The following is a 25,331-nucleotide window of genomic DNA, read 5'->3' as shown; positions in this document are numbered from 1 at the left end:
CTCAAGGAAATAGCTGAAACCATCCACGAAAGATTCCCAATATTCCGAGCATACCTCTTCATTGGGTTATACTCTGCGCAAAACACCCTTGGAGGTTCTTATCAATTCAGAGGGCATCCGGCCATGACTTTAAAATCCTGCCAAGATCTACTCCCAATCCAGTGTGATCCATGGTATTTATCTGGATTCTCTTGCTCTCAGTTTCACACGTTTTCTTTATCACTCTTTACTCTTCCTTTTCTGCACTCTTCTCCTCGGGGCCACCCTTATTTCCTGATAGATTGGAGGTTTAATTGGTTCATATTATTCCTCCTAGATTAATAGAGATAGAAATTCAAATTCATTACCTGACTGGATTGTCCAGCTCTCATTTTTTAGATGAGCAGATAAGCAATAATGTAGGGGTTTTTTTTTTAATCTGAAAAATACTCAAAGACAGAAATAAAAGTGAAATCATCCATAATACCATCACCTATTTCATTTTTAATTTATAAAGTAACAAATGAAAGTCCTTCCGTCTCAGCCATCTACTCCTATTCTCTGGAGACAATCACTGTTAACAGTTTAATATGGATTTCCCCTTGATTTTTCTTAATATAGGTGGATATATCTATATATACATCTATATGCCTACACATATAAGTATGTGGTATACACTTTTTTCCATGCAACACATATGAATCTTCCACTTGACTTACTCACTTACTATATCCTAGATATCTTTACAAGACAGTATATATTGATCTCCCTTAATCTTTCTGGCTTTATGGCTGCATAAAATGTGTATATCACAGTTTTTTCAACCATGTTCCTGTTGATGGACATTTAAGATTTTTTCCAATGTTTCCATTGTTCCTGTATATATTCTTATAGATTTATCTTTACCTTGCTGAATTATTTCTCTAGAATTGAGTCCTAAAAGTGAGATTACTGAGTTGAAGGATAGGCACAGTTTAGATTTAAATAGATATTACTTAAATTACTTTCCAAAAAGAAGTCCCCATTTATACTCTCAAAGCAGGGCATGAGAAAACCTGTTTTTCCATTGCTTTTGTAGTGTTAAATATTAACAGGCTTTTTAATTTCTGCCAATCTGACGGGAGAATGGCACCTGATTATGTTTAATTGTTTTTATCTGATTATATCTTTTCCTCTAGAGTTTTAATTTTTAAACTGCCTTGTTGACCTTTAACATGTTTGTATTGATTTCACTGTTCCTCTCAAAAGAGCACTTTCATCTTTCTATTTAATGAATATCTATTACGTATCTTGAGCTCTCAGGATATTTCATTAGTCTAGTTGTTTATAGAATTAATTCAAATTTAAATGATTTCTTTTACTTTCTTTAGAGAACTATTTAAAGTGATGTGTGCATTTCTTGATATGCACTGAATCTTTGTATCGTTAAACAAATTCGTGTTTGTATAATGTTGATAACCGTTCTCATAATTTTGTAGCAAATCCTATTTGAGGTTTTCCTCATGCGTTTCTTCTCTGATGCGCAGAGCATTACTGTATGGCGGAATGCGAGAATCTCAGCCTGAAGCAGAAATCCCTCTCCAGGACACCACTGCGGAAGCATTTACAATGCTGCTTAAATACATCTACACCGGGCGGGCGACGCTGACAGATGAGAAGGAGGAGGTGCTGCTGGACTTTCTGAGCCTGGCTCATAAATATGGATTTCCGGAGCTGGAGGATTCTACCTCTGAGTATCTCTGCACCATACTTAACATTCAGAATGTCTGTATGACTTTCGATGTGGCCAGTCTCTACTCCCTTCCCAAGTTGACTTGCATGTGCTGCATGTTTATGGACAGAAATGCTCAGGAGGTGCTCTCAAGTGAAGGCTTCCTCTCCCTTTCTAAGGTGTGTCATTGCCTACAAGTAGTTTACAGGCATGCATTGTTTCAGTTATATCTCTACAGTAGAAATATAGCAATTCACTAAAAATACAGCAATAAAAATCATCAGTGTGAAAGAGGTTGTCTGTCTAGCCACCTGCCTCTGGCTGCTGAGACTCTGGATCATATAAGAGAGAGGCAGATTGCTTCTGTTTGCTTTTAAGGTTCTTCTGGTAAATTCTCTGTATAAAAGAGACTGTGCTGCTGTGTGGTTGTTTTCAATGTCTTGACAGTGAAATAGGCTCCTTTGTGGTGGTGTATATTATTTTCCGATTTTGTATTTCTCTGACAGAGAATGCAATTAATAATTCCTTATTACGAGAGGGAAAATTCATAAAGGAGATCAAGTGCATCATTGGATGTCTTTAAGTCACTCCCTTTTATTTTTTTTGCTGGCTCAAAATTCACTATTATACAGTGTACAATATGTGTTTTGCACATCGTATAATAGCTAGAGTAAAACTATTTTGCTCGAATCTTTCTCTGACCCCTGGTGGTTGTCTCCTTCCCCTTTCTGTGTTCCTCCTAGGACCTGAATATTTCAAATGAGAAAACCTATTTGAAAAGCTGCATATCTTGGTTTGTCTGTAAAGTACGATTTTTATTATCCTACTTAATTTTTAGAGGCACGGGTCTTTAAGGGTTGCACCAGTGTTGCTGGAGGTGTCTGGAAATCTGAAAACCAAAAATATGATAGTGCAGTAATACTGCAGAACAAAAGATTTTGAATTTTAAATGCCAGATGTATCCTACTGATTTATAAATGTAAATTCTCCTAAAGAACCCGTATGGAGGGACAGCTCCTCATGTTACCACTTTTCTTCTTGTTATTTTATTAAAGATGGGGCCAGATGTGTTGGAAAGACTAGATGTTTGATGGAGTGGTATAAGACGCCTATGGCTATTCATACAACCATAATGGACAAGAGAGTATATGGCACAAAGATTAAGGAAAGAAGATGGTCAAAAAGAGCTAATTGTTTCAATATAAGTGGTACTTGCAGTTCTGAAAGGTTTTACTAATTGATCATGCACGTGGTTGAGCTCCATAATAACTCACATTTTTCCTTTTTATCCTTTTCAGACAGCACTTTTAAACATCGTATTAAGAGATTCATTTGCAGCTCCCGAAAAAGATATTTTCCTAGCCTTGTTAAACTGGTGTAAGCACAATTCAAAGGAGAATCATGCTGAAATCATGCAGGCTGTGCGTTTACCTCTGATGAGCCTCACTGAGCTTCTGAATGTTGTAAGGCCTTCGGGACTGTTGTCTCCTGACGCCATTCTGGATGCCATTAAAGTTCGGTCAGAGAGCCGGGATATGGACCTCAATTACAGAGGCATGCTCAGTAAGTACCTGTTTATCCTAATCTCACCAAGAAGTTTCGTTTGCATCTTATGACAGTCTCAGCTACAAAACTATGGTGCAGGTATACATAGTATATATGAGTCTGGGAACCTACAGCTCTGCTGCCATGGACGCCTTTCCCTGTCATTCTCCTGTTAATTCCTCCTGAGATGGCCTAGCCTTTGTAGACTCCAAGATAGGCATTTCTTGCCGTTCCTGGAGAAGTTTCTCCAGCTGCTCCCTAGAATGTCAAAAATAGACAGCTTCCTGAAAAGCTTCTTCTCATGCTAAGACCTTTCCTCCCTTCCTCCATCAAATCAATACTGAGTACATGCTATGTACTTATTAATATTTTAGGTACCATGAACACAGAGATTCTAAATAGCAATAATAGTAGTTAACACTTATGTAGCATTTCCAACACTTATGTGGTGATTTTTCTTGCTAATAAAAATTATAGCAATTAACGCTTATCATGTGCTTATTTGTATCAATAACAGTACTACATGATCATTTAAGTCTCATAGCAACCCTTTGAGGTCGGTACCATTATGGCTTCATTTTACACATGAGGAAAATGAAGCACAGAGAGGTTAAGTAACTTGCCCAAGATCACACAGAAAGATGCAGAGCTTAGATTCAGACCTAGGTAGTTAGGCTCCAGAGGCTTCATAATTAACCACTAAACTATGCTGTGTAAGTGCAAAATATAGTCTCTGCCTTTGATCCTTTTCATTTCATTGTGGAAATAAGACATCCTCCCATGAAAAGTTAAATGCAGCAGTGCTCAAGATGGGTCCATGCTGTGACCTCACAAGAGGGCATGGCTTGGAATGATTGAGGGAGAGTTCATGGAGGTTTTGAAGCTTGAGGTGAGCCTTGACATTTGATTTGAATAGCATCAGGGTGGGCTGCATTTCAGATGGGAGGACTGGTGAGGTAAAGAGACAGAGGTTAGAGCATCTGAAGGACCATGAACAGAAGAGCTTGCCTAGAGTAGAAGGTTTATGTTGATTAATAACGAAGAAAATCTACAAAGGTCAGCTCAGGCGAAATCATGGAAGTCTTTGAAACTGCGGTGGGATTTTGCTTATGCACAGTGAGAAGCTGATTTCGGAGAGGGGAAGAAGCATGAGGACACTTTGATCCCTGGTACTGTACTTGATGATTTGGAAGAGGGGAAAACTGGATTCCGGGAGGCCAGTGAGGGGGGTATTTAAGTTGTGCATGATTGATACGACGTTAGACTAGGTGGCAGGGAAAATGGAAAACAGTGGATGTATAGAGGAGATACTATTTTAAAAAATTAGGTCTATTTGAGGATTAAGTTTAGGAGGAAGTTATTTTATCAAATCTAAGAAACAAGAAATTCTGAGGCACCGTTGTTTTATGTACCACTAAGAAAGGAAATGGCATTGCCAGTTAAATTGTGACACACTAGCACGTCTGTATCCCAACTTCAGAAATGTTAAAATTGGAAAAAATGTGTGTCTTAGAATTAATGAAATATATAGTAGGTCTTTGAAGAAAATGCTGAGCTTGTTTTTAGACTTACTGAGTTTGAGGGGTTCCAGGACCTCTAAGTTCTAAGTTCTGTCTCGTGTTAGTCATTTCCCTGAGTGATCTTTTCCTTGACCGTGGCTTCAGACGCTCTCTTGAAATATTGATTGATCTTAAATAGGTGTCCTTAGGCTGAACTTCTCTCCTGACTCATCAGATTTAGACTTCTTTTCACTGGGCATCGGAGAAAAAGCATAGGTTTTGGAGCCAAATTTGACTTCAAATCCTGAATTAGTGGCTTACTAGTTGTATGACCTGGTATTAGATTAAATAAGGAATTTTACCTTCAGTTTTATATCTCCTAGTATTGTTAGGAGAATTAAGTGAAATAATGTGTGCAAATAATAGGTATAAACTCAATGTTATTTTATCATTATTTGTGTTCTTCCTCATGTCTGTATGTTTGTGTAGGAATTGGCACAGTTTTAAACATTTTTATTTACTTGTGTTTGGTCTTTGAAAGCAGAGATGATCTTTGTAAGGACTATTGATCTTTAGGTCCTCAACATTTTACACACTGAATAGCATACAGCAGACACTTGGTGAGTGAATGCAAGGAGAAATGTCTAATAGCAGTGGAAGCACGTTACTGGTGTTTAGGAAGCAGTCAAAGCTGGTGATAAAAGAGTTGAAATCTGGGCTAGAGTATAGAGAAGGAAAGTAAAGGTCAAAGTCTGGGACTTGGAGAAGACCTATAGCCAGGGGGCTGAAGGCAGAAAAGGAAGAATTTGAGAGGTAGGAAGAAAACTGGGATAGGGTTACAGAAGCCAACAGAGGGGAGAGCTTTGTGTGGAGAGGATGGTCAGCGGTATCTGGTGATGCTGAGAGGTCAGGAAGAAGGAGAATTGAGAGAAAACTTTTAGATATGAATTGTGATAAGTTGGTAAGTAATCTGAATAGAAGCTTAGCTAAACAGGGAATTTAGACCCTGAGTTTGAAAAGATAGTAAATACATTTGGTGTGTGAATTGAAGTGAAAGGTAGTAAAGAAATAGCATGGTAGCTAGAGGGGTCAGGTTGGAGAGGTCTGGAAAGAGACTGGAGGTGCTAGAGAATGGTACTAGTTGAGGGTCAGCCTTGGATAAAGTGTGGGAGGATGGAAGGGAGAGAGCTAACAAGATGAGTAATATAATTTTAGACTTTCTAAATCCTCATTATTGGATCTTCTTATATAAGCTCCTTTTTTCCCCTTCTCATCGCAGTTTTGATTTGAGGTGCTAGTAGGGCCCTGTAACTGGATTCGTTATAGGGATAGGCATGGGACATTGCTGCAGGAGTGGGGAGATGCTTTGGACATTAGCTTGGAATTATCACTTGTCAGCACAGGTGTCAGACCTGGGTTGTTACAATCCCATGAAATTACTGTGAAAGGGAGTAATCAACTAGTTGAGATACACTTAGTTCTGGAATGATATACTTGCTGTAGTTATTGCTCATAAATAAATTCTTCATTTTGGAATAATTCAGTGGTAGCTCAAGAAGATTACATAAATATTTGGGAATCTTTTACCTAACTTCTAAACTTGAGAAGAGATTAAATAGCAGGCTGTTTTTCTGACTTTTTAATTATATGAATAGTAAAATAAATAATATAAATACCAAGAAAGCATATGACTTTCCTATCAGATCCTACAAAGTAGGTTAGTTATTTTCTAAGTAAATGTTATCCAAACATTCATATCATTTTCTTTTATCAAATTTCTTCACTGTTAGGAAAAAAAGGGTCTAAAATTTCAGAATTGTTCCTGGGCTGATGATCTAGAAAGATAGTTCTGGTTATTTTGAAATTACTGATCAAATTTGTTTTTGTTCTTCCCTGGGTGTAGGTTCTGTGTCTTTCAGGACTTTTCATGAAATGTGGAGAAGTTCTGTCTTGGGACTAGGGGCGCAGATACTGATGGTTTTTCTTTGGGTTCATTAATATTGGTTACTAGAAGGTTCAATTCTTAGAGTTGCATATCCTGAGGCTTTTTACCAAACTACAGTGATTTTCCTCCTCCCTAAACTAAAGAGAACCCAAAGGGTGTTTTTAACTTACCACTGATGATTAGTCTTGGAAGGTGGTTTAGACTAGTTTTGTATTTATATAATGATGAGCATTTGTCTATACACTTAGGGAAAAGGACTTAACTTTTTATGACTTTTTTTTTTCCTTAGGGTATTTGAACTTCTTGTACTCTGACCATTCCCTTAATGTTTAGTTTTGTCTTAGCTCTGGAGCTATTTCTGCCTTGAAACTTAGTGCGTTTTCTCTTCAGGCTGAGTTATGCTTTGTTTTGTGTGTCTCCGGTTTTAGACTTTGGGAAAGAGAACAGTAATTTCTTGTTTCTTCATGTTTATAGCAGGAGCATATCACAACTTCCATCCTCAAGATTTCTTTATTGAGTAAAAGTCAGTCTGTACATAGGCCTGCTAAGTTAGATTATTGGTTGATATATAAATGTGTATTTAAATCTGTGCTGTGGGTACAGGGTCCCATGTACCTATTCCCATAGTTTCCAGTAACTCAGAGTGAGGGAGTTTGCATTGTGATGTTATAATTGTTGCTTTTCCTGCCTAGACTCATCTAGAGTGAGCTACTTGAGGACCGTAAGTATGTCTTTTCACCTGTGTTTCCCAGCATCTAGCACAGTGCCTGAATCTAGACTTTTCAAAGTAAATGGGTGACTGACTGAGTCCATCCCTTACTTCTGAACTACAATTTAAAATTTATCTCATCTATCATATGAAAACAGTAATAACAAAAATGAACATTGAATACTTTTAAAACTCTTTGACTTCTATTAATGTCTGTCTTCCCAACTATAGTTTATAGTATCTTCATTCTGCAAACTAGGGGGTTCACAAATTCTCTCTACTGAGTATTCCTCTGTGGGGGCATTTCGTGTCTGATGTGCACTCTTGTCTCCATTAGACAGTGAGGTGATAGAGGACTGAGTCTAGCACAGTGACTAGCACACAAAAGGCAGCTTAGGAGTTTTTTCTTCTTCAAATAAATAGGGTAAATGTCCAATTAAGCTCTTATTCTATGTTGTCATTCTGTGATCTTTGTATGTCACTTGCCTAAAGTTAGCAAGTGATATCGGTGCCCACCCTGGAACCAAAGTGCTGATCTGACTCACATAACTAGTGCTCTTTGAAAGAGTCTCCTGCCGGAGTTATTCTGTTTCTATTTGTGGGTGTTTGAGAACCAGTACTGTCAGATATGGAAAGGAGGCCTGCAGAGAATGGAGATAACAGGAAAGTTAAGTAAGACAGGAGTTGTCGTGGAAGTCATTGGTAATGGCACACTTGTTGGAAGGGAGCATCTGTGCATCTTCAGAGAAGTCGAGTCGGGGGATGGAAGATGATTTATGGGACAGAATGGGTAAAGAGATTGCAGTGGGCAGAGAACTAAGTGTGGATCCAAATGATCCATCAGGGTGAACACCATCTCAGCCTAGCTGTAATGGAGAGTTCAATAAGGGGTGATTAAGAACAGAAGGCAATTAAAGGGGGCTGACCCTGTGGTTGAGTGGTTAAGTTAGCACACTCTGCTTTGGCGGCCAAGAGTTTCACCGGTTTGCATCCTGGGCACATACCTAGCACTACTCATCAAGCCATGCTGAGGCAGCATCCCACATAGTAGAACTAGAAGGACCTACAACTATGTACTGGGGGGCTTTGGGGAGAAGAAGAATTAAAAAAAAATTGGCAACAGATGTTAGCTCAGGGCCAATCTTAAAAAAAAAAAAGAACATAAAGCAATTAAAGAAAAACACAAGATGATCAACCCAGCACCACTCACATTCTGGCACTGTGTAGCAAGGGGCAGGTCCTGCTCCGTTTCTCCTTGGTTTTTCTTTCTAATAATTGGCTTGTTTCTGACTAGCCTGTGGAACTTAAAAGCTTAACTTTTTTCCTTAATGTTTGTAAAATGCATCAAAAATTAAAAATGTAAAGAAAACTATTATTACTACTATCTTGTTTAATCCCTACTACCCTACATTTTTTGAGAGCTCTTTTCTCTACTAATAGACAAATATAGGCAGTAAGAATGTTTATGATTTATTTTATTATGGCTTGAATTTTCTTATGATCATTTTTTCTCCTAAAAAAACTTTTTTTAATGTGTTATTGCAGTAACATTGGTCTAGAACGTTATATACATTTCAGGTGTACATCGTTATATTTCACTTTCTTTGTAGATTACATCCTGTTCACCATCCAAAGGTGTGAAAGATGTGGAAATCCTTCACCACACACGTGTGCATAAGCACCCCTTTTGCCCTCCTTCCTCCCCCCCTTCCCCTGTGGTAACCACCAATCCAATCTCTGTCTCCATGTGATTGTTTGTTGTTGTTTTTATCTTCTACTTATGAGAGAGATCATACGGTGTTTGACTTTCTCCCTCTGACTTATTTTGCTTAGCAAAATGCCCTCAAGGTCCATCCATGTTGTCACAAATAGCCGGATTTCATCATTTCTTATGGCTGAGTTACATTCCATTGTGTATATATACCACGTCTTCTTTGTCCTTTCATCCCTTGATGGATACCTAGATTGCTTCCAAGTCTTGGCTATTGTGAATAAGGCTGTGATGAACATAGGGGTACATGTGTCTTTAAGCATTCAGCTGTCTTTACACATTCGTATTTTCATGTTCTTTGAATAAATACCCATCGGTGGAATAGCTGGATCGTATGGTAGTTCTATTCTTATTTTTTTGAGGAATCTCCATACTGTTTTCCATAGTGGCTGTACCAGTTTGCATTCCCACCAGCAGTGTATGAGGGTTCCTTTCTCTCCATATCCTCTTCAACACTTGCAGTTTCCTGTCTTGTTAATTATAGCCATTCTGATGGGAGTGAGGTGATATTTATTGTAGTTTTGATTTACATTTCCCTGATAGTTGATGATGATGAATATCTTTTCATGTGCCTGTTGGCCATCTGTATATCTTCTTTGAAGAAGTATCTGTTCAAATCTTTTGCCTACTTTTTAATTGGGTTGTTAGTTTTTTTTATTGTTGAGATGTATGAGTTCTTTCTGTATTTTGGATATTAACCCTTTATCAGATATATGGTTTGCAAATATCTTTTCTCCCAATTGTTAGATTGTCTTTTCGTTTTGTTGATGGTTTCCTTTGCTGTGCAGAAGCTTTTAAATTTGATGTAGTCAGACATGGTACTTAAAAATATGCTGCTCAGACTGATGTTGAATACTACCTATGTTTTCTTCCAAAAGTTTCATGGTTCCAGGTCTTACATTCAAGTCTTTAATCCATTTTCAGTTAATTTTTGTGTATGGTGTAAGATAATGGTCTACTTTCATTCTTTTGTATGTGGCTGTCTAGTTTTCTCAACACCATTTATTTATTTATTTATTTATTTTGAGGAAGTTTAGCCCTGAGCTAACCTCTGTGCCAATCCTCCTCTTTTTGCTGAGGAATCTGGGCCCTGAGCTAGCATCTGTGCCCATCTTCCTCTCTTTTATTTGTGGGACGCCTGCCCACAGCATGGCTTGATAAGCGGTGCTCCCCAGCACCATTTTTTGAAGAGACTTTCCTTTCTCCATGGTATGTTCTTGGCTCCCTTGTCGAAAATTAGCTGTCCATAGATGTGTGGGTTTATTTCTGGGCCACTTTTCCTCTTAAATTCATCATTTAACTATAGATTTTCCAAAAAGAAATACTTGGAGTTATGCTTTTATCCTGTGAGATACTCAGATTATAGTTACCATGAGAGAATTTCCACTTGTGTAAACACTGCCCATTTTGAAGTGAAAGATACTTCGAGGGAATCTGTATCAAGAACAGTTAGAAAAGTTCTCAAGTACTCTCGAAATAAACTTCAAAAGAAGATGTAGACTTGTGGTAGAAATTTCATTTCCATTTTAGACTTTTAGTTACAGTCACTTGAAACTCTTGTGCCTAGTATGTTATCCCTAGCTGGTAAGTTTTAAAGGTGAAGAATCTTATATTCAGAGAAAATGAAAGGGTAGCAGCAGTTTCTAAATCTGAAAGCTTGAATTCCCCCTTCTTGGCTTGGTCTTGACTGGTGGTGTCGAAACTGGAGGAGATGGTTCCAGTGGTTAGCAGCAACAGACTTTGGACCAGCACGTTTTATACCCAGCAATAAGGGAACAAATTTTCTTTTTACCAAGTGGTTGCATGTCATTGATACCTGAAAAGCACAAATTAGAAGCTTTTGTTTGCTTGCTTGCTTTATAAGTGCTTCACCTCTAGATTGGAGGCATCAGGAGGGCAGGCCTATCTCTGTCTAGTTCACTGGGTATTCCCAGTGCCTCACGTGGTACCTGGTACAGAATGAGTCCTCAGTAAATGTTATTTGACTTACTGAGTGCTTTATACTTATAAAGTACATTAGCATATATTATTTGCAGTGTTATCTTTACAGTAACCCTGTGAGTGGGTTGGGCAAAGTAGTATTGTTTTTAGATGAGAACACAAGTTCAGAGAGACTAAGAGACTTCACTCAAGGGTAGTGGATGGTAGAGCCTGAGTCTCAAACTTAGGTTTTCTCACTTTAAGTCCAACATTTTTTTTTTTTTTTTTAACTATATCAGACTGTTTCTTTCCTCTGGGACTTAGGTAACCTTAGAGGGAAGGAGTTAGAAAGAGGGGAAAGTATGGCTTTCCCATCAGAAACCCTTCATGAGGGAGGGGGCAGAGCAGGACCCCTGGAGACGAACTGCCTGGGTTCTAATCGCAGCTCTGCTACTTGCTGGCTGTTATGACCTTGGGCAACAAAGTCCCTTTAACTTTTCTTTGCCCCCGCATCCCCATCTGCGAATGGGTGTAATAGTACTACACTCAAAGGACTATTGTGAAGAGTAAGTCAAAGGAAGTAGTAAGGTTTGTTGAGTAAGTGAAAAATAAATATGAAGAATATGTGTGATTACCATGAGCTGGTAGAACTTAGGAAGTTATAAATCTGTAGTGCTTAAGCTTCTGGTGGTAAGAAGTGGAGCATGACAGGCTTTTGTTTTGGTTTTTTTCTGAGTTGCCTTAATCTTTTGCAAGTTAACTAAACCCACTCCAACCCCCATTTACAGCTGCAGTTATTGTCATCTTCTGGAGCCATTCTCTTTACTGGTCTTCATTTGAAAAATTTTTTTTTAAACCCGCATTTTCCAAGAAATCTGCAATGATGAATTACTTACCTCCTTTCCCTAAGAGCCTAATTATAGCTCACACTTCCTCCTCTTCAAATCACATAGCCAAGATGTATATGTAATGTGAGAATTCAACATTTATTTACAGTCTGTAAATTTGCTTAGTTCTCTTATTATTGTGTGCTTTTTAATATGTTTCATAATAATAATGCAGTCTTTTTTTTTAGAGCTTACTGTGTGCTTTGCAAACATCATCTCATTTAATCCTTAAAACAAATAAACAAAAACCCCGTGGGGGATAGACGTTGCCCTGTTGAGAAACTGAAGTTCAGAGGAGGTAACTTCCCAAAGTGACCTCGTTAAAGGTGGAGCTGCTGTTTAAACTCTGACTTTGAAGCTCAAGCTCTTAACATCTCCTTGATTCTGCCTCTTGTCCTTCCATGAAGAGTGTCAGTTTTAGAATGTTAGTACCAGGAGCACAGGTTCCAGATCTGTGAATCAAAATTTGCATAGGGGACCTCAGAGTCCCAGCAACATCTGACACTTAATAAAATCTAGTGTTGGAGAGGGGAAGGGCCGTAATTATAACCGTAGTGTTGATTTTGATGATAGATTGTCTGAATTTTCATTTTTAAAAATACTCAAATGAAGTAAAAAGATACCTTCTTTTAAACATATTCTTGTTTTTTAGCTAGATGAATAGATTCAGCATATCCGTGTAGACCAACAGCTCTGCTTTATTGGAACCTTTCTATTGCTGTTGTTTTATCAGCTGTCTGACCTGTCTGCTTTGCTTTTATACGTTGTGCTCAGTCCAGAAGACAGGTACAGGTCATCTTACATGCTATTTTTGTCTAGTAGATGTTAAATTAAAGATACTAGTAGGATGAACTCAGCAGAGCTGACTTGTTTGTCCTAGTACATGTTTTTTCTAGTATTATCAACTTTTTCTTAATAATATTAGTCCCAGGCACTTTGTGGCTGTGATGCTGTCATTAAATTTAAACTTGAATGGTATCTTAATCCTCATAGGGTTGTGGATGGTATCTTAATCCTCATAGACATTTCATATCTTCTAGCTCCATACGCTTGTGTCTGCCGTTTTTAAATTAGAGGTGTATACTAGAGTCAACTAGAATGCTAGAATTTTATTTTTTCCCCCAAAATATAGAATAATAAGTAACCATTAATTAATAAATAAATTATTAAATGAAAATAATTTAATAAATAACCATTAACCTTGCTTTTTCTATTTTTAACTGTAGTACCAGAAGAAAACATTGCAACTATGAAGTATGGAGCCCAGGTTGTAAAAGGGGAGCTGAAGTCTGCCTTATTAGATGGAGATACTCAGAATTATGATTTGGATCATGGATTTTCTAGGCACCCAATTGATGATGACTGCCGCTCTGGCATCGAGATTAAGCTAGGTCAGCCGTCCATTATCAATCACATACGGATACTCCTGTGGGACCGGGATAGCCGGTAAGTTATTAGCATGACTAAGATGCTGTTATTATAGGATATTATTATACTATAATATAATAATATAGGATATTATTATACTGATATTGCTAGGATAAACTGATATTATGTTTGATTGACATGGCCTAACTTGTGGTCATCTACTTTGGTTTTATAGATTTGATGGTTTATTTCTTTGTGATCACCTTGCTATTTCTCTTGAAGTTTAGTTCAGGGGGAAGAGTTAAAGATTATATTCCTTTAAATAAGTAACATTTTTGGCTTTTTTCTGCTTAAAAAAAGAATAAATATTTGTTTATTGTGGAAAACATAGAATATATAGAAAAGCACAAAGAAGAAAATCAAAATTGCTGGTAATCTCACCACCAATTAATCTTCATATATATCTAATCACTGTTTTTTTGTTTATGCATAATCATGCACACACACACAAAACAGAAACCTGTAAAACCATAACCATACATAGTTTTATAAAATAAAGATTAGATGTGTAAAAAGCGAACTTCACTTTTTAATTACTACATTTTGAACATTCTACCCTTTAAAAAATATTCCTCTAAAATGTTAGTTTTAATGATTGGTATTCCACCATATGGGTTACCATTATTTATTTACTTGATTCCTTACTTTTGGTTATTATAATAACTTTTTAAATGCATTTTATCCTATGGATGAAGAAAAACATTGTCTTTTAGTGTGTGGATAAATAGCATCTTCTAAACCAAAGAAATTTGTCAAAAAAATTTGGTGGGCTGCAGCCTGGGAACTCACCCAATTTTGCAGTGGCTTCGAGATTCTGCCTTTCTTCTGGCCACTCTGATACTTTCACCCACTGTAGTTGCTAGGGTCCAGCCATGATGGCAGAAGGACCAGAGCAGTATGGTTGACCAAGAACTGAACTGTCTCTCTCATTGCTGCTTATCATTAACCTAAACTCCACCTACCCAGAAACTGGCATGCAGAGACTCCTGGGCCCTGCTCTGGCCTCTGAGGCTGGGCATGAAGGGCTGAACAGTAATGGTGATGAGACCATGCAAATCTTGCAGGTTAGTTCGTTTTTCTTGTTAGCACCACTGGCCACCACCCTGGCCCTTTAGGCCATTTGAGCCAAGTATAACAGAACCTTTATGAAATGAGAGTCAGCATTTCCCAAGTGTGTGTTGCTCAAGGTCCCCAGGTTACCTCTGTTTCTCTTTTACTAAGAATATATTTCTTGATCTGTATCTTGATGGGTAGAATATGATGTTTAGTTAGCAAAACTGAGCTAATTCACATATCATTTCCATGAGTCTCTGATTAATAATAACAGTATAATAATAATACTTATATAGCACTTTAATTACTTTCATATGGTAGGCACTGTTCTGAAAGCTTTACATATATTCACTCATCTAATTAATAATGAAATTAGTATAAAAATAATAAAAGAAAAGGTTAGTGTGTTTGAAACTGAAGGTAGTTATCGTCGTTTCCATGATGTTAAACATTTATAGACCACTTTGTTTTAGTATGTGCGTTACATTCATGGGGACTTGACTTTACCACAAAACAGTTCTTTTCTCACAAAAGTTATCATTCTAAGCAAAGGCGAAAAATTCAGAATCTTAAGCCAAAAAGATTCTGACATGTGTTGTAAAATTATATCCTGCGTTACTGATAACCCAGAGAGGTTCAATAAAAGGTTATAACCAGTTTGAGACTGAGCAGTAAAATGAATGGGAGTGAGGGGACAGCAGAAAATGAGGGGATGACACAAAATAAGCTGACCTTTTCTGGTCACAACTGTTGTTTGCAGGCTGACATTTATGGTCACCTAAATCTTCTGAGATTGTTCCTGTTGATATTACAGTGCAAGTAATAACTGCATCTCACATTTAAATTTGGCTTATGACAGAGCAGTATAGATTTGTTCAGTGTGGGTCCAGCATGTAATGGTCCAGGCTAGCTGAGTAGGGGAGGATGATAGGCTGTTTTCATTACTGCCAGATTATTAGCTGGCACATTTTAAGTTGTACCCAAAAGAAACACGTATTATCTCATCACCCATGCCATTTATTTTTCTGCAGGCTGCATGTATGTGTGGGATGGTCGGAGACTGGGAGGGAGCAGGAGAGAAGATGGCCTCTGTGGGGAACCATTCCGAGTTGGCTGTCCTCCTGAGAGAGCAGGGCTGAGCATCCAGGCCAGGGAAGGTGGAGGGAGAAGACACACCCGCTGCTTCTCTATTTTCTGTGCTCTGTCTGTCATGGGTTTTTAAAATGTGCTAATATGGTACGAGCAAGGCATCCTGGCCCTATTTGAAAAGTAACAAATGTCTTGCATACCGATATGTGCCAAGCACCGTGCTAGACCCTGGATAAATGAAGATAAATATGGCACAGTCCTTGTTCTTAAGCACCTTGTGATCTAATAAGGCAGATGGACAGCTGAGAGATCATTTCATTACATTGTGGTGAACACTACAATGGAAGGATCTGTACAGATTTCACCATTATCAGAATTTAATTGTTAGGCAGAAAATTTAATTTGTGAATAATGTATTTTTTGTACCGTTCAATGTTTTATGAAAGTATAACTTTGTATTGTTCTTTTAATGTGGTACTTTTTTGCTTTTTTTCTTGTGATTCATAGGTCTTACTCATACTTTATTGAGGTGTCCATGGATGAACTTGATTGGATCAGAGTGATAGATCATTCGCAATATCTCTGTCGTTCTTGGCAAAAGTTGTATTTTCCAGCCCGTGTCTGCAGGTTAGTTCTCAAGGCTAATAAATGATTTTGATGTTTATTTTGAGAAACAGACTACATTTTTCTGTCTCACGGAAGAAGAATTTTTTAGAGTATCAGCTACCAAATGCATCCCAACTGAAAAACTTAGGGAAACTATGGAAAATCAAGCATCTTAATATTTAGACTGTACTGTGGAACTGTTTATCCAAGGTGTTTTGTACCATATTTGTGTAGTAGACATGTAAATGAAGAAGAAGGGGCGGGGAGCACTGAGAAGTGGAAATGCCTTTTAAACTCCATGCTGTACCTTGAAAGCAGTTATTGTTAGAGGGTACGTTCGTTCCACAAACGCCATGAATGGTATTTCTAGAGGCTTCCCTGGCAGTTCTCGGAGCCAGGAGGAGATTTTTGGATGTCAGTGTACCTGTTCTGAATATCTGTGTTCTTTTTCTAGGTCAGTGGATAACAGTGGAGTTTGGCGAGCAGGGTTTCTAGTGGGGTTGGTTTAGGGAAAGGGAGGCTGAGACTGAGGCTCTAGCTCATACTCTCCCTTCAACCAGAGCACCTTAGCTTTTCTTGTTGTTGTGTATTGCAGCCCCATGTAAGTTTGTTTTTAAAAAGTATTGATAAGCTACTGTTCTGATGTTTCATATTCTTCCTTTAGGTATAAGCCATCTTTTAAACTTTCTTTTTGAAATTCTGCGAAACCTGTACGAATAATGAGTTTGGGAATTGAGAAGGGTGTTTAAATTTAGGCTCTCAAAATTCTGTTGTATTTTTTCTGTTGTAATTTTCCCCTTGGAAATTGCCCTCAGATATTCTTTACCTTAAAGTCAAAAGATCAAAGGCAGAAAATGATTGGTTCGTTTAGTCAGGTGTGGCAAGAAGAGAAGGGAAGGGATATGGTGGATGTAAACCAGGGAGAATGTGGAGCTGGCCCCTCGCCCACTCCCCTCCCCTCCCCGCTCTCCCCTCCCTCACCCACAACCCCTACCAGCTTCCCATTGTGGCTGAGTTGGAGCAGATGGAGATGCTCCATAGCACTTACTCTCTTGGTCAAAGACACCCTTATACTTATTAAACTCAGGATCTAACAGCATCAGGCTGAATTCTTACCTCCACCGCAGGAACTCCACAAAACCTTTCAGCCTCTGGTACTGTAAAGAATGTTGCTTGCATTTTTTTATTATGGGTATGACCGGACACAATATTGTTACCCAGGGATCCTCTTGTGTGAAAATGAAGAAAATCAATTTCATTTCCCCAAAGAGGGACTAAAGTGTCTTAGGTCTGGCAGTTGCTCTTTTATCAGAGGACTTTTGAATGGATTAAAATGAGAGGGACAAGAAATTGAGTAAGGATTCTGTGTCTCAGAGTTGCCTAGGGATACTTTGAGAGTGACAGAGGGGCCCCGACGTGGAGAAGAAATTGAATCTGCATTGACTCAGGTTATTACAGTTGTATTGGATTAAAAAATAAGCAGCATAACAACCAAAATGTCTGATGTGGACCGAAGGACTGCGTGTTTGTATTTAATTTGAAACGATAGGAACATGCCTCCCAGAACAAATAGCCGTGAATATAGTACCAGCCATGGCAGAGTCTATGTACTTTAAAACCACCTGAAAACTCTTTTTGTGTGGAGGGAGAGGTGTGCCCTCAGTCACGATCTCTGGATTTTAGAAAATATACTTGCCTTATTTATTAATGGGCATTGTTTATACTCTCCTTTCCTTATTTTGTCCCTCTCCTGTGGCCTTGCCTTTGTTGATGTAGTTTTTATGTGTTGTAAAGCCTAGCTGTATTCATGATGGTGCCGTTTGTCTTGGTATAGCCAGCTTCCAACTCTGATTGAGAAAAATTGAACAAAGGTGATGTTAGGGATAGTGATAACAAGAAAAGGAAGGAGTCTTGATATCCATATTAGTAAGAACAAAATTTTTTAATATTTGTAACCACTTTAACTTATTATGTTAATTACTCCATTCCTTCATAAACTCTGCCTTTTGTAATAGGTTGGAATTTTGGTAGTATTTAAAAATGAACCTAAGAATAAGTGCCTGTTGATTATCCAAGGACGTCTTACACGTTGTGTTTCTTATCTTAACAATCATTTATTGACTACCTAAACAATGTTCTAAATACTCTTCTTCCAGGAACTTCACTGGGCACCTATAAATTCTTTCTTTTCTTAGCACGTAAGTGTTCAGTTTGCGTTATGTTAGTTAATTTGGGCATTTGTATGTCACCTTTGTTCTTCAATGTCCTTTGCGTGTTTGTCTTGCCTCTGATACTAAAATTACAGCTCTTGGAAACAAGGAGAATGGATTCTAATCTGGTAGTATTCTTGCATGGTACTCAGGCTATGGCCTTGTATGCAGTAGGTACTCTATAAATGTTAGCACAGGTTTTGTGGAGTCAAGGCACTGACTAGATAATGAAGAGAGATTGATTCAACATTAATATGTATATATATTCATTGGCACTCTTTATCCATGTATTTGTTAAAATGTGTATCAGTGCTGGAAAACTCTCTGGAGTGGTAAATGGTTCTGTACTGTTTGCAAAGGTTACTTTGTTTTTTCTTCAAGAAACTGAATTTTGAGGTTGATCCTGAAGGATGTGCATGTCATGTATTTATGAAAGATTACATCAAATATATTCACAGAAAAAGAGAGACTCTGTGAATTGGGGAGGGTGAGATTTCCTAGCCCTCTCTCTGAGTGTAGGCTGAACTGCATGTAAACCAGCATCATGTAGTAGAAAAACCATGGGCTGCGGAGTGAGGTGGAGCTCTTCTCAAGTCCTGGTTTCATCCAATGCTGCTGTCGTGATCTTATAGTAGAGTTGTGCCTCTCCGAGCCCCTGTTTCTACACCGGTAAAAACAGGAATGACAACAGCCTTCGTGGGATGACATAGCACATACACAGGTACTGAGCATGGTACCTGGCCCAAAGGAGAGGCTTACTAAAGCGTTTTGGTCATTTATTTTTTTATTATTTTAATTATTTAAAAAAAATTTTTATATTATTCTTTTCTAATTTCTGAGACTCTCAACTGGTGTTTGGCCTTCAGAGAAAGAGAGCCATCCCTGCGACCCTTTTGACCGGGGTGGCTCTCCCTGAGGAAACTGTTCCTCACCTCAGGGGCCTGGTCTTCTCAGCACTTCTCCATATTGCCAGTCCACACATAGCAACCCAAAACACGCCTTAAACGATGCTCTTTAACTTAATAACATGCCCATTTGTGTGTTTCCAGCAGTTTTTATATATTTTGGTTTTGGCAAAGCATTTTTTTATTGTAATAAAATGTGTATAACATAAAATTTGCCCCATATAGATCTTGTGGAATGTAATTCAGTCAGCATCTCACTCCATCAGCACAGCGGACATTATCTAGTGGTAAGAAGGGTAACGTCAGGCTTCAGAGCCAGAGCGATCATTCCACCCATAGTTGTGAATGAAGGGAAATGATCTGCTTGGTCTTTCTGGGTCCTTTCAAGGAATGCATTGTGGGTTAAGTGGGGACTGCTCTATGTAGCCGGAGGCTTAGACTGATAGCTCCTCCCCAGCCTCCACGTGGGGATGGAGAAAAGTGACTTAGTTTCGGTACAGTCTTTCATATGCGCTCAGAGCCATGTTACGTCCTACCAGCTTTCTCTTTCTCAGGAAAAGACCATTTCTGCTTTAGCCATAAATTCTCCCACCTTCAGATTTTCTTCTTGGCTATCTAGTAAGCCCTGTTCAAGTTCTCCTACAGCTTTCTTAGATGGTGGAACCTAGGACTGAACAAAAAACACTAATAAGGAGTGGCAAAGATTGAGTGCCCTTGGGGTGTTTTTTTTTAAAGATTTTATTTTTTTCCTTTTTCTCCCCAAAGCCCCCCAGTACATAGTTGTATATTCTTTCGTTGTGGGTCCTTCTAGTTGTGGCATGTGGGATGCTGCCTCAGCGTGGCTTGATGAGCAGTGCCATGTCCACACCCAGGATTCGAACTAACGAAACACTGGGCCACCTGCAGCGGAACATGCGACTTCAACCACTCGGCCACGGGGCCAGCCCCCGCCCTTGGGGTGTTTTAAAAAATTTTCTAGCTGTTTCTCAGCATGGTGCTGGAAATTTGCAGCCATATAATGTTGCTGAAATATGAGAAGACTTAAAAACATGAGTGTGAATGAGCAGAAGTAGATTTCAGAGGCTCTGTGTGGCTGGGAGTTGGAATTACAGAAGTGAGCGTGGTGTAAAACTTGGGAGTTGAGGGAAAAGAAAAGAATGGCGGGCCTAAAAGCGAAGTCCTCAGAGATAACACTTATTGAGAGAGGGAGGGAAAGAGTCGATGGCAGACTGTTTATTGCAGGGGCTGGTCAGAGAGATTAGAGGAGAATCAGGAGGAGTGCAGTTGAGTGAAGACAAGGCTGGGGGCGGGGGTTGAGAAGGGTGTGGCTTGATAATTTAGAACGAGGCATAGGAGGTAATGAACTTGAACTCAGTTAACACAAGACTGGGCTTCTTTCTTTCCCTTTATTTTTAATTATCAAAGTGGAAATGCTTTTTTCATGATATTTGCATTATAAAATTATAATGTAGTTACACATTTTAAATATTCATGAAGCTTGCCCTCTGGAAAGATTATACCCAATTTTTTTCAATGGCACATAAAAATGCCCCTTTCTTCGAATCCTCACCAATGCAGGCGTTGTCAACATTTTGCCAATGTGATTTATGATTTGTGAAACATGTCTTATTTTAATGTGGATTCATTTTATCATCAGTGAGGTAGAGTGTCTTTAATACTGGCCATTTGTAATTTCTCATTTATGAAAATTCTCTTCGTCTTCTGCAAATTTTTCTTCTGGGGTGATTATCTTTTTCTTTTTGGCTTGTGAGCACTTTATTGGTATATTGATACATACACATTGATACATATATACATACAAAATATCATATGTGTGTGTATATATACATCTAGATGTATATATGTATGTCTATATATATATGACAGTATCTTTTTGCCATATAGAATTTTGCTTTTTAAAAAATGTAGTCAGATCTGTCAGGTTTTTGTTAATGATTTCTGGTGATCTGGTATCATGTTTAGAAAAGTGTTCCTCACTCCACCACTAAAGAATATTATATTTTTATATATTTTTCTACTAGTTATTTTTAAATTAAATTATCGAAATATTTAATCCAGCCAAAATATTTTGTGTGTATATTTTCAGGTAGGTTTAGTCAGATGACTAAGACCATTTATTTAGTAGTCGTTCCTTCCCACACTCATGTGAACAACCATATTTATCATCTGCTGAATTCTAGCATATACTCCACTCTGTTCCATTGATTTCTTTGACTACTGCTGAAAATGTTTTAATTACTGTAGTTTCCCTTCCCTCCTTTTTTTCTTTTCTTAGAATGAGAAGTTATAATATGCCAAATGTGCTGTGGAAAAAAGAAAGGGTGTTATAGAGCATCTGCCAGCCCGTGTTCTGGTCTCAGTGGTCACATGAGAGGCCATAAATGATGATAAACATCTGACTAGAATGGTTCTACTTTCACTTACAATAAGAAATTTAGGCATGTTTCACCAGCTAAGGAAGTAAACACACTCTTCATTTATTCACCTGTTTATTCGTTCATCACTCACTCGTTCCACAAGTAAGCTCCTACTTTGTGCTCTGAGTTGTACTTGATACCGAGGCCGTAACACTGAAGAAGACCGCCCCGGTTTCTGCTCTCCTGGAATTTGGGGGAAACAGACATAAACAAACAAATAATAATAGCATGTCAGGTGATTATAAGTGTTGTGAAGATGGTACTGTGATAGTGACTGCAGTCTGGGAAGGCCTGAGAAGGGAGCTGGGTATTTTAAGCTGAGAAGGGTAATATTCTCTAGTCGTTGTTTTAGATATTTAGGCTTTCTTTGGTGTACATTGAATGTTACGCAGGAGTAACTGGTCTACTGTAGGAGGCCTCATTAGATGAATAATAAAACGGAACTGTTTTTTGGTATAAGACACTTTAATCTCTTTTATTGCTGCCATACATTCTAGGTCCCCCCTCATCCTTGCCATCATTAGATATAGCATAATTTTTTTTACCCATCTTCATTAGATTATAGTACCTGCACAGTGGTATATGTCTACAAGACATAAAACAAATGAGAAAATAAACATTACTGTTTATGGAAGCATTCTTTCCCTTCCATATTAACATCGTACAAAATCATGTATGTGTTCTTTCTTTTCTCTTTTGTTCTCCCCCTGCCCCCGTAACTGGGCATTGGTATATTTCTTTACTTTTAAAGGCGGGCACTTTTACGTTATTCAGTGGTACACCAGGATGCTTTAGAATTATAGCTAGAATTATGCTGAGCCTTTACTTTCTCTGTATGATTGGCATCTTCAGAATTCAGGAAATGCCTTATGAGATGTAATGGAAAAAGGAATAGTTTCACTTTTAAAAACTAATCATTTTAGTTCATATTTAGTTTGACTCGTACCTCTACCTACAACTTTGATATCATAATTGAAGTAAGATAGAGCGACCCTGCATAGAGGAACATTTTCCTCTAAGAATGCAAAGCAAAATGTAACCACATGGTGTCACTAAATCATAGCAATTTTACTTGGTGCCAAAGAGAGGTTGAAATTGCTTTTTTTTTATAAAACCATATTTAAACCATATTTATAAAACCATATTTATATTTAACTATAAAACCATATTTAAATATTTTTGTTCTGAAGTCTGTGATTTGTGAAATAACATGTGAAACTATTTGAGTCTTTCTGCTTGTCTGGAGCATTAATTATGCCCAAAGTCCGTAGACGTACATTCAGGTGCTTGCCAGGTCTTGAGTCGTCATCTGCAGAGTGTAGCAGATATGTGGGCTTCTGTAGTACAGTTGTTCAGTTTCATACAAATAAATTTAAAAAAAATATTCCTTTGGAATTTTGAAATAAATAGAAGAGTAAGTCAAAGGAGATAGATCCATTAAATATTTATAAGGAATCAGGGAGCAGAAGAAAGCAAGAATGAGGAAAAGAGAGAGAGAGTTACAGGACCTCAGGGGAGACAGGAAGAGAACAGTGTAACATCTATTGAGCATCTGCTGTGGGCTAGACACGTTGTTACCCTATATGATTCTCCGTAGCGCTATGAGAGAAATACCACTAACTGCCGTAACTTTACAGATGAGGAAATGGAGCTAAATTAGTTGGTCTTTTTGACTACACAGTTGACATCACAGTCTTACATTGCCTCTGCAGGATATAAGATAAAGACATAGCTCTACTTTAGAGTAGGAAGAGACGTGGAGCCCTGGAGACGCTCTCGCTGCCTCTTTGGCAGGAGCAGTTTCCAGGAATGCTGAAAGAGAGGGCCGAGTGGCCACACTCCGCTTGTGCTGCTCACAGCCACCCAGACTACAAGGATACTGAGGAGGAGGAGGAGGGTGATGATGAACAATTGGGAAAGTTTTCTCTTTTAAAATTCTCCAAAGGGAGTGTAGCAATCCTTTATCTAGGTATGTTTTGTCAGTTTGTCAATAGAGCTTTGAATTTTTCCGCCCCTTAGCTCCCGTAAGATCGTTTTAGACTTTATTATTAGAGTGAACCTGATGTTCTTAACTCCTGATTTGTTTTGCTTCCGCTTAAATTTCATATATTATAGAATTTCCTTTCACAAGATCTCTTTACAGCTTTAATTGCTTTTTGTTGTTGTTGTTGTTAAGGAATTTTCTGTTTATTATTTTCACCCAGAATCCTCTCATTAGGGAAAAAAATCCACTGTGTTTTATATTCAGTAAGACCTTTGAGACATGGCTGTTTGTGTTTAAGTTATTCTGTTGAATCCAGGCTCTTTTTTGTCTTATTTTATTTCGTTTAAAGGATAATAACATGTTGAGCTTCTTTTCTGTGTAGTGGAAGAATTGGAACATGAAAAAATAGAACAGGGTTGTCTTTTTCCTTTGTATTTTATTTTATAATTTTAGAATATAAATTAGTGTCTTTTAATAAGCCCATTGCATGAGATGATAATAACAATAATGACCTATTATTATTACCACAAATAGCCGTTGTCTGTTTTTCATTCTGGAAGGGCAAGAACTATTTTTGGTGGTGCTAACAGTTGCTTCCCAAGCAATTAGGTCCAAGATTAAGTTCAGATAGTGCCTTCCTAGTTGATCATCAAATGTCGTTTTTCTCATGCTTTCCTTCTCCTGAATACTACTCTATTACTTACGAGATTTATTTATTTACACATTCATTCAACAAACATTTACTGAACACCTGCTAGACTGTAGGCATTTAGTTTAGGTGCCAGGCGAAAAAGGATAAACAAGACATAGTTGCTGCTCTTAGGAATTTCATGATATAATAGGAGTGACCATCTTCTAACAACTGATAAAGTAAAATGTGATAGGTGCAATAATAAAGATATAGAGAGAGTTTGCAGAAGCATTGTTGTGGGGGATCCTACTGAAGAGAGGATTTGAACTGAGTCTTAAAGGACTAAGGGATTGAGCAGGCAAAGTAGGGGAGAAAGGATGTTCTGTGCATGCAGGACACTTGCCAAAGTGTATGGGAGAGGGTGTATGGGGCTTGGCCAAATCTAAACTCTTCGCTAAAAGCTCTCCATCGTTGGGTCCTTCTGTTCTCACCAGGCAAACTCATCTATTTACCATCTCCCTGCCCATACCACCTACCTACATCCCTAAGCTCAGACACTGTACAAGAATGGCAGTCCTTCTCTTTTTACGCAACCTTGTATAACTGTTTCAGGTATCTGGGACTTGGTTTTAGTTAAAGTTATATTTTTTTAAAACTTCTTTCAACAAGTTTAGAAGACTGTGAATAACTGTAAATTAGGTTAATTTTCACAAATAATATCTAGAGAATAGTCAAAATTCCCAAGAAGTGAAGAAAAAGTCCCTGTTTTGGAGCCAGGATTTAAGTCAGTGTGTCTTTTGCTTAGAAAAATAATACAATTTCATAGGCACTTCATTGTTGGGTACATGCTGCACGTAAGGAAAATAACATTAGTATATCAGTTTTCCTATTTGAGATCTCCTTTTGGAATCTGTTTTGGTACTACAGCTCTCCCAGCACTTATTTATGGAACTTAGGAAATCCTCAACCAGGAAGCCAGATACTGAACTATTGGGCATGGGACTGTGGATTTATCAAGTAG

At 38.0% G+C, this 25,331-nt stretch overlaps 1 protein-coding gene across 1 annotated transcript in view; it reads left to right on the top strand.

Annotated features, from left to right (window-relative positions):
• The window catches only part of BTBD9 (BTB domain containing 9), a 381,803-nt gene that overhangs the window by 39,463 nt on the left and 317,009 nt on the right, over positions 1-25,331 (top strand). Inside the window, exons 3-6 of the mRNA XM_023624248.2 lie at positions 1,506-1,869; positions 2,989-3,253; positions 13,193-13,412; positions 16,044-16,163. Of these exons, the coding sequence (XP_023480016.1) occupies positions 1,506-1,869; positions 2,989-3,253; positions 13,193-13,412; positions 16,044-16,163 (969 nt within the window). The remainder of the gene's footprint in view (positions 1-1,505; positions 1,870-2,988; positions 3,254-13,192; positions 13,413-16,043; positions 16,164-25,331) is intronic.

Source organism: Equus caballus, chromosome 20 (genome assembly GCF_041296265.1).
Source record: "Equus caballus isolate H_3958 breed thoroughbred chromosome 20, TB-T2T, whole genome shotgun sequence".
Lineage (NCBI taxonomy): Eukaryota > Metazoa > Chordata > Mammalia > Perissodactyla > Equidae > Equus > Equus caballus.
Note: the sequence above shows the minus strand (reverse complement) of the source record. Positions and strands in the feature narration are given on the sequence as shown.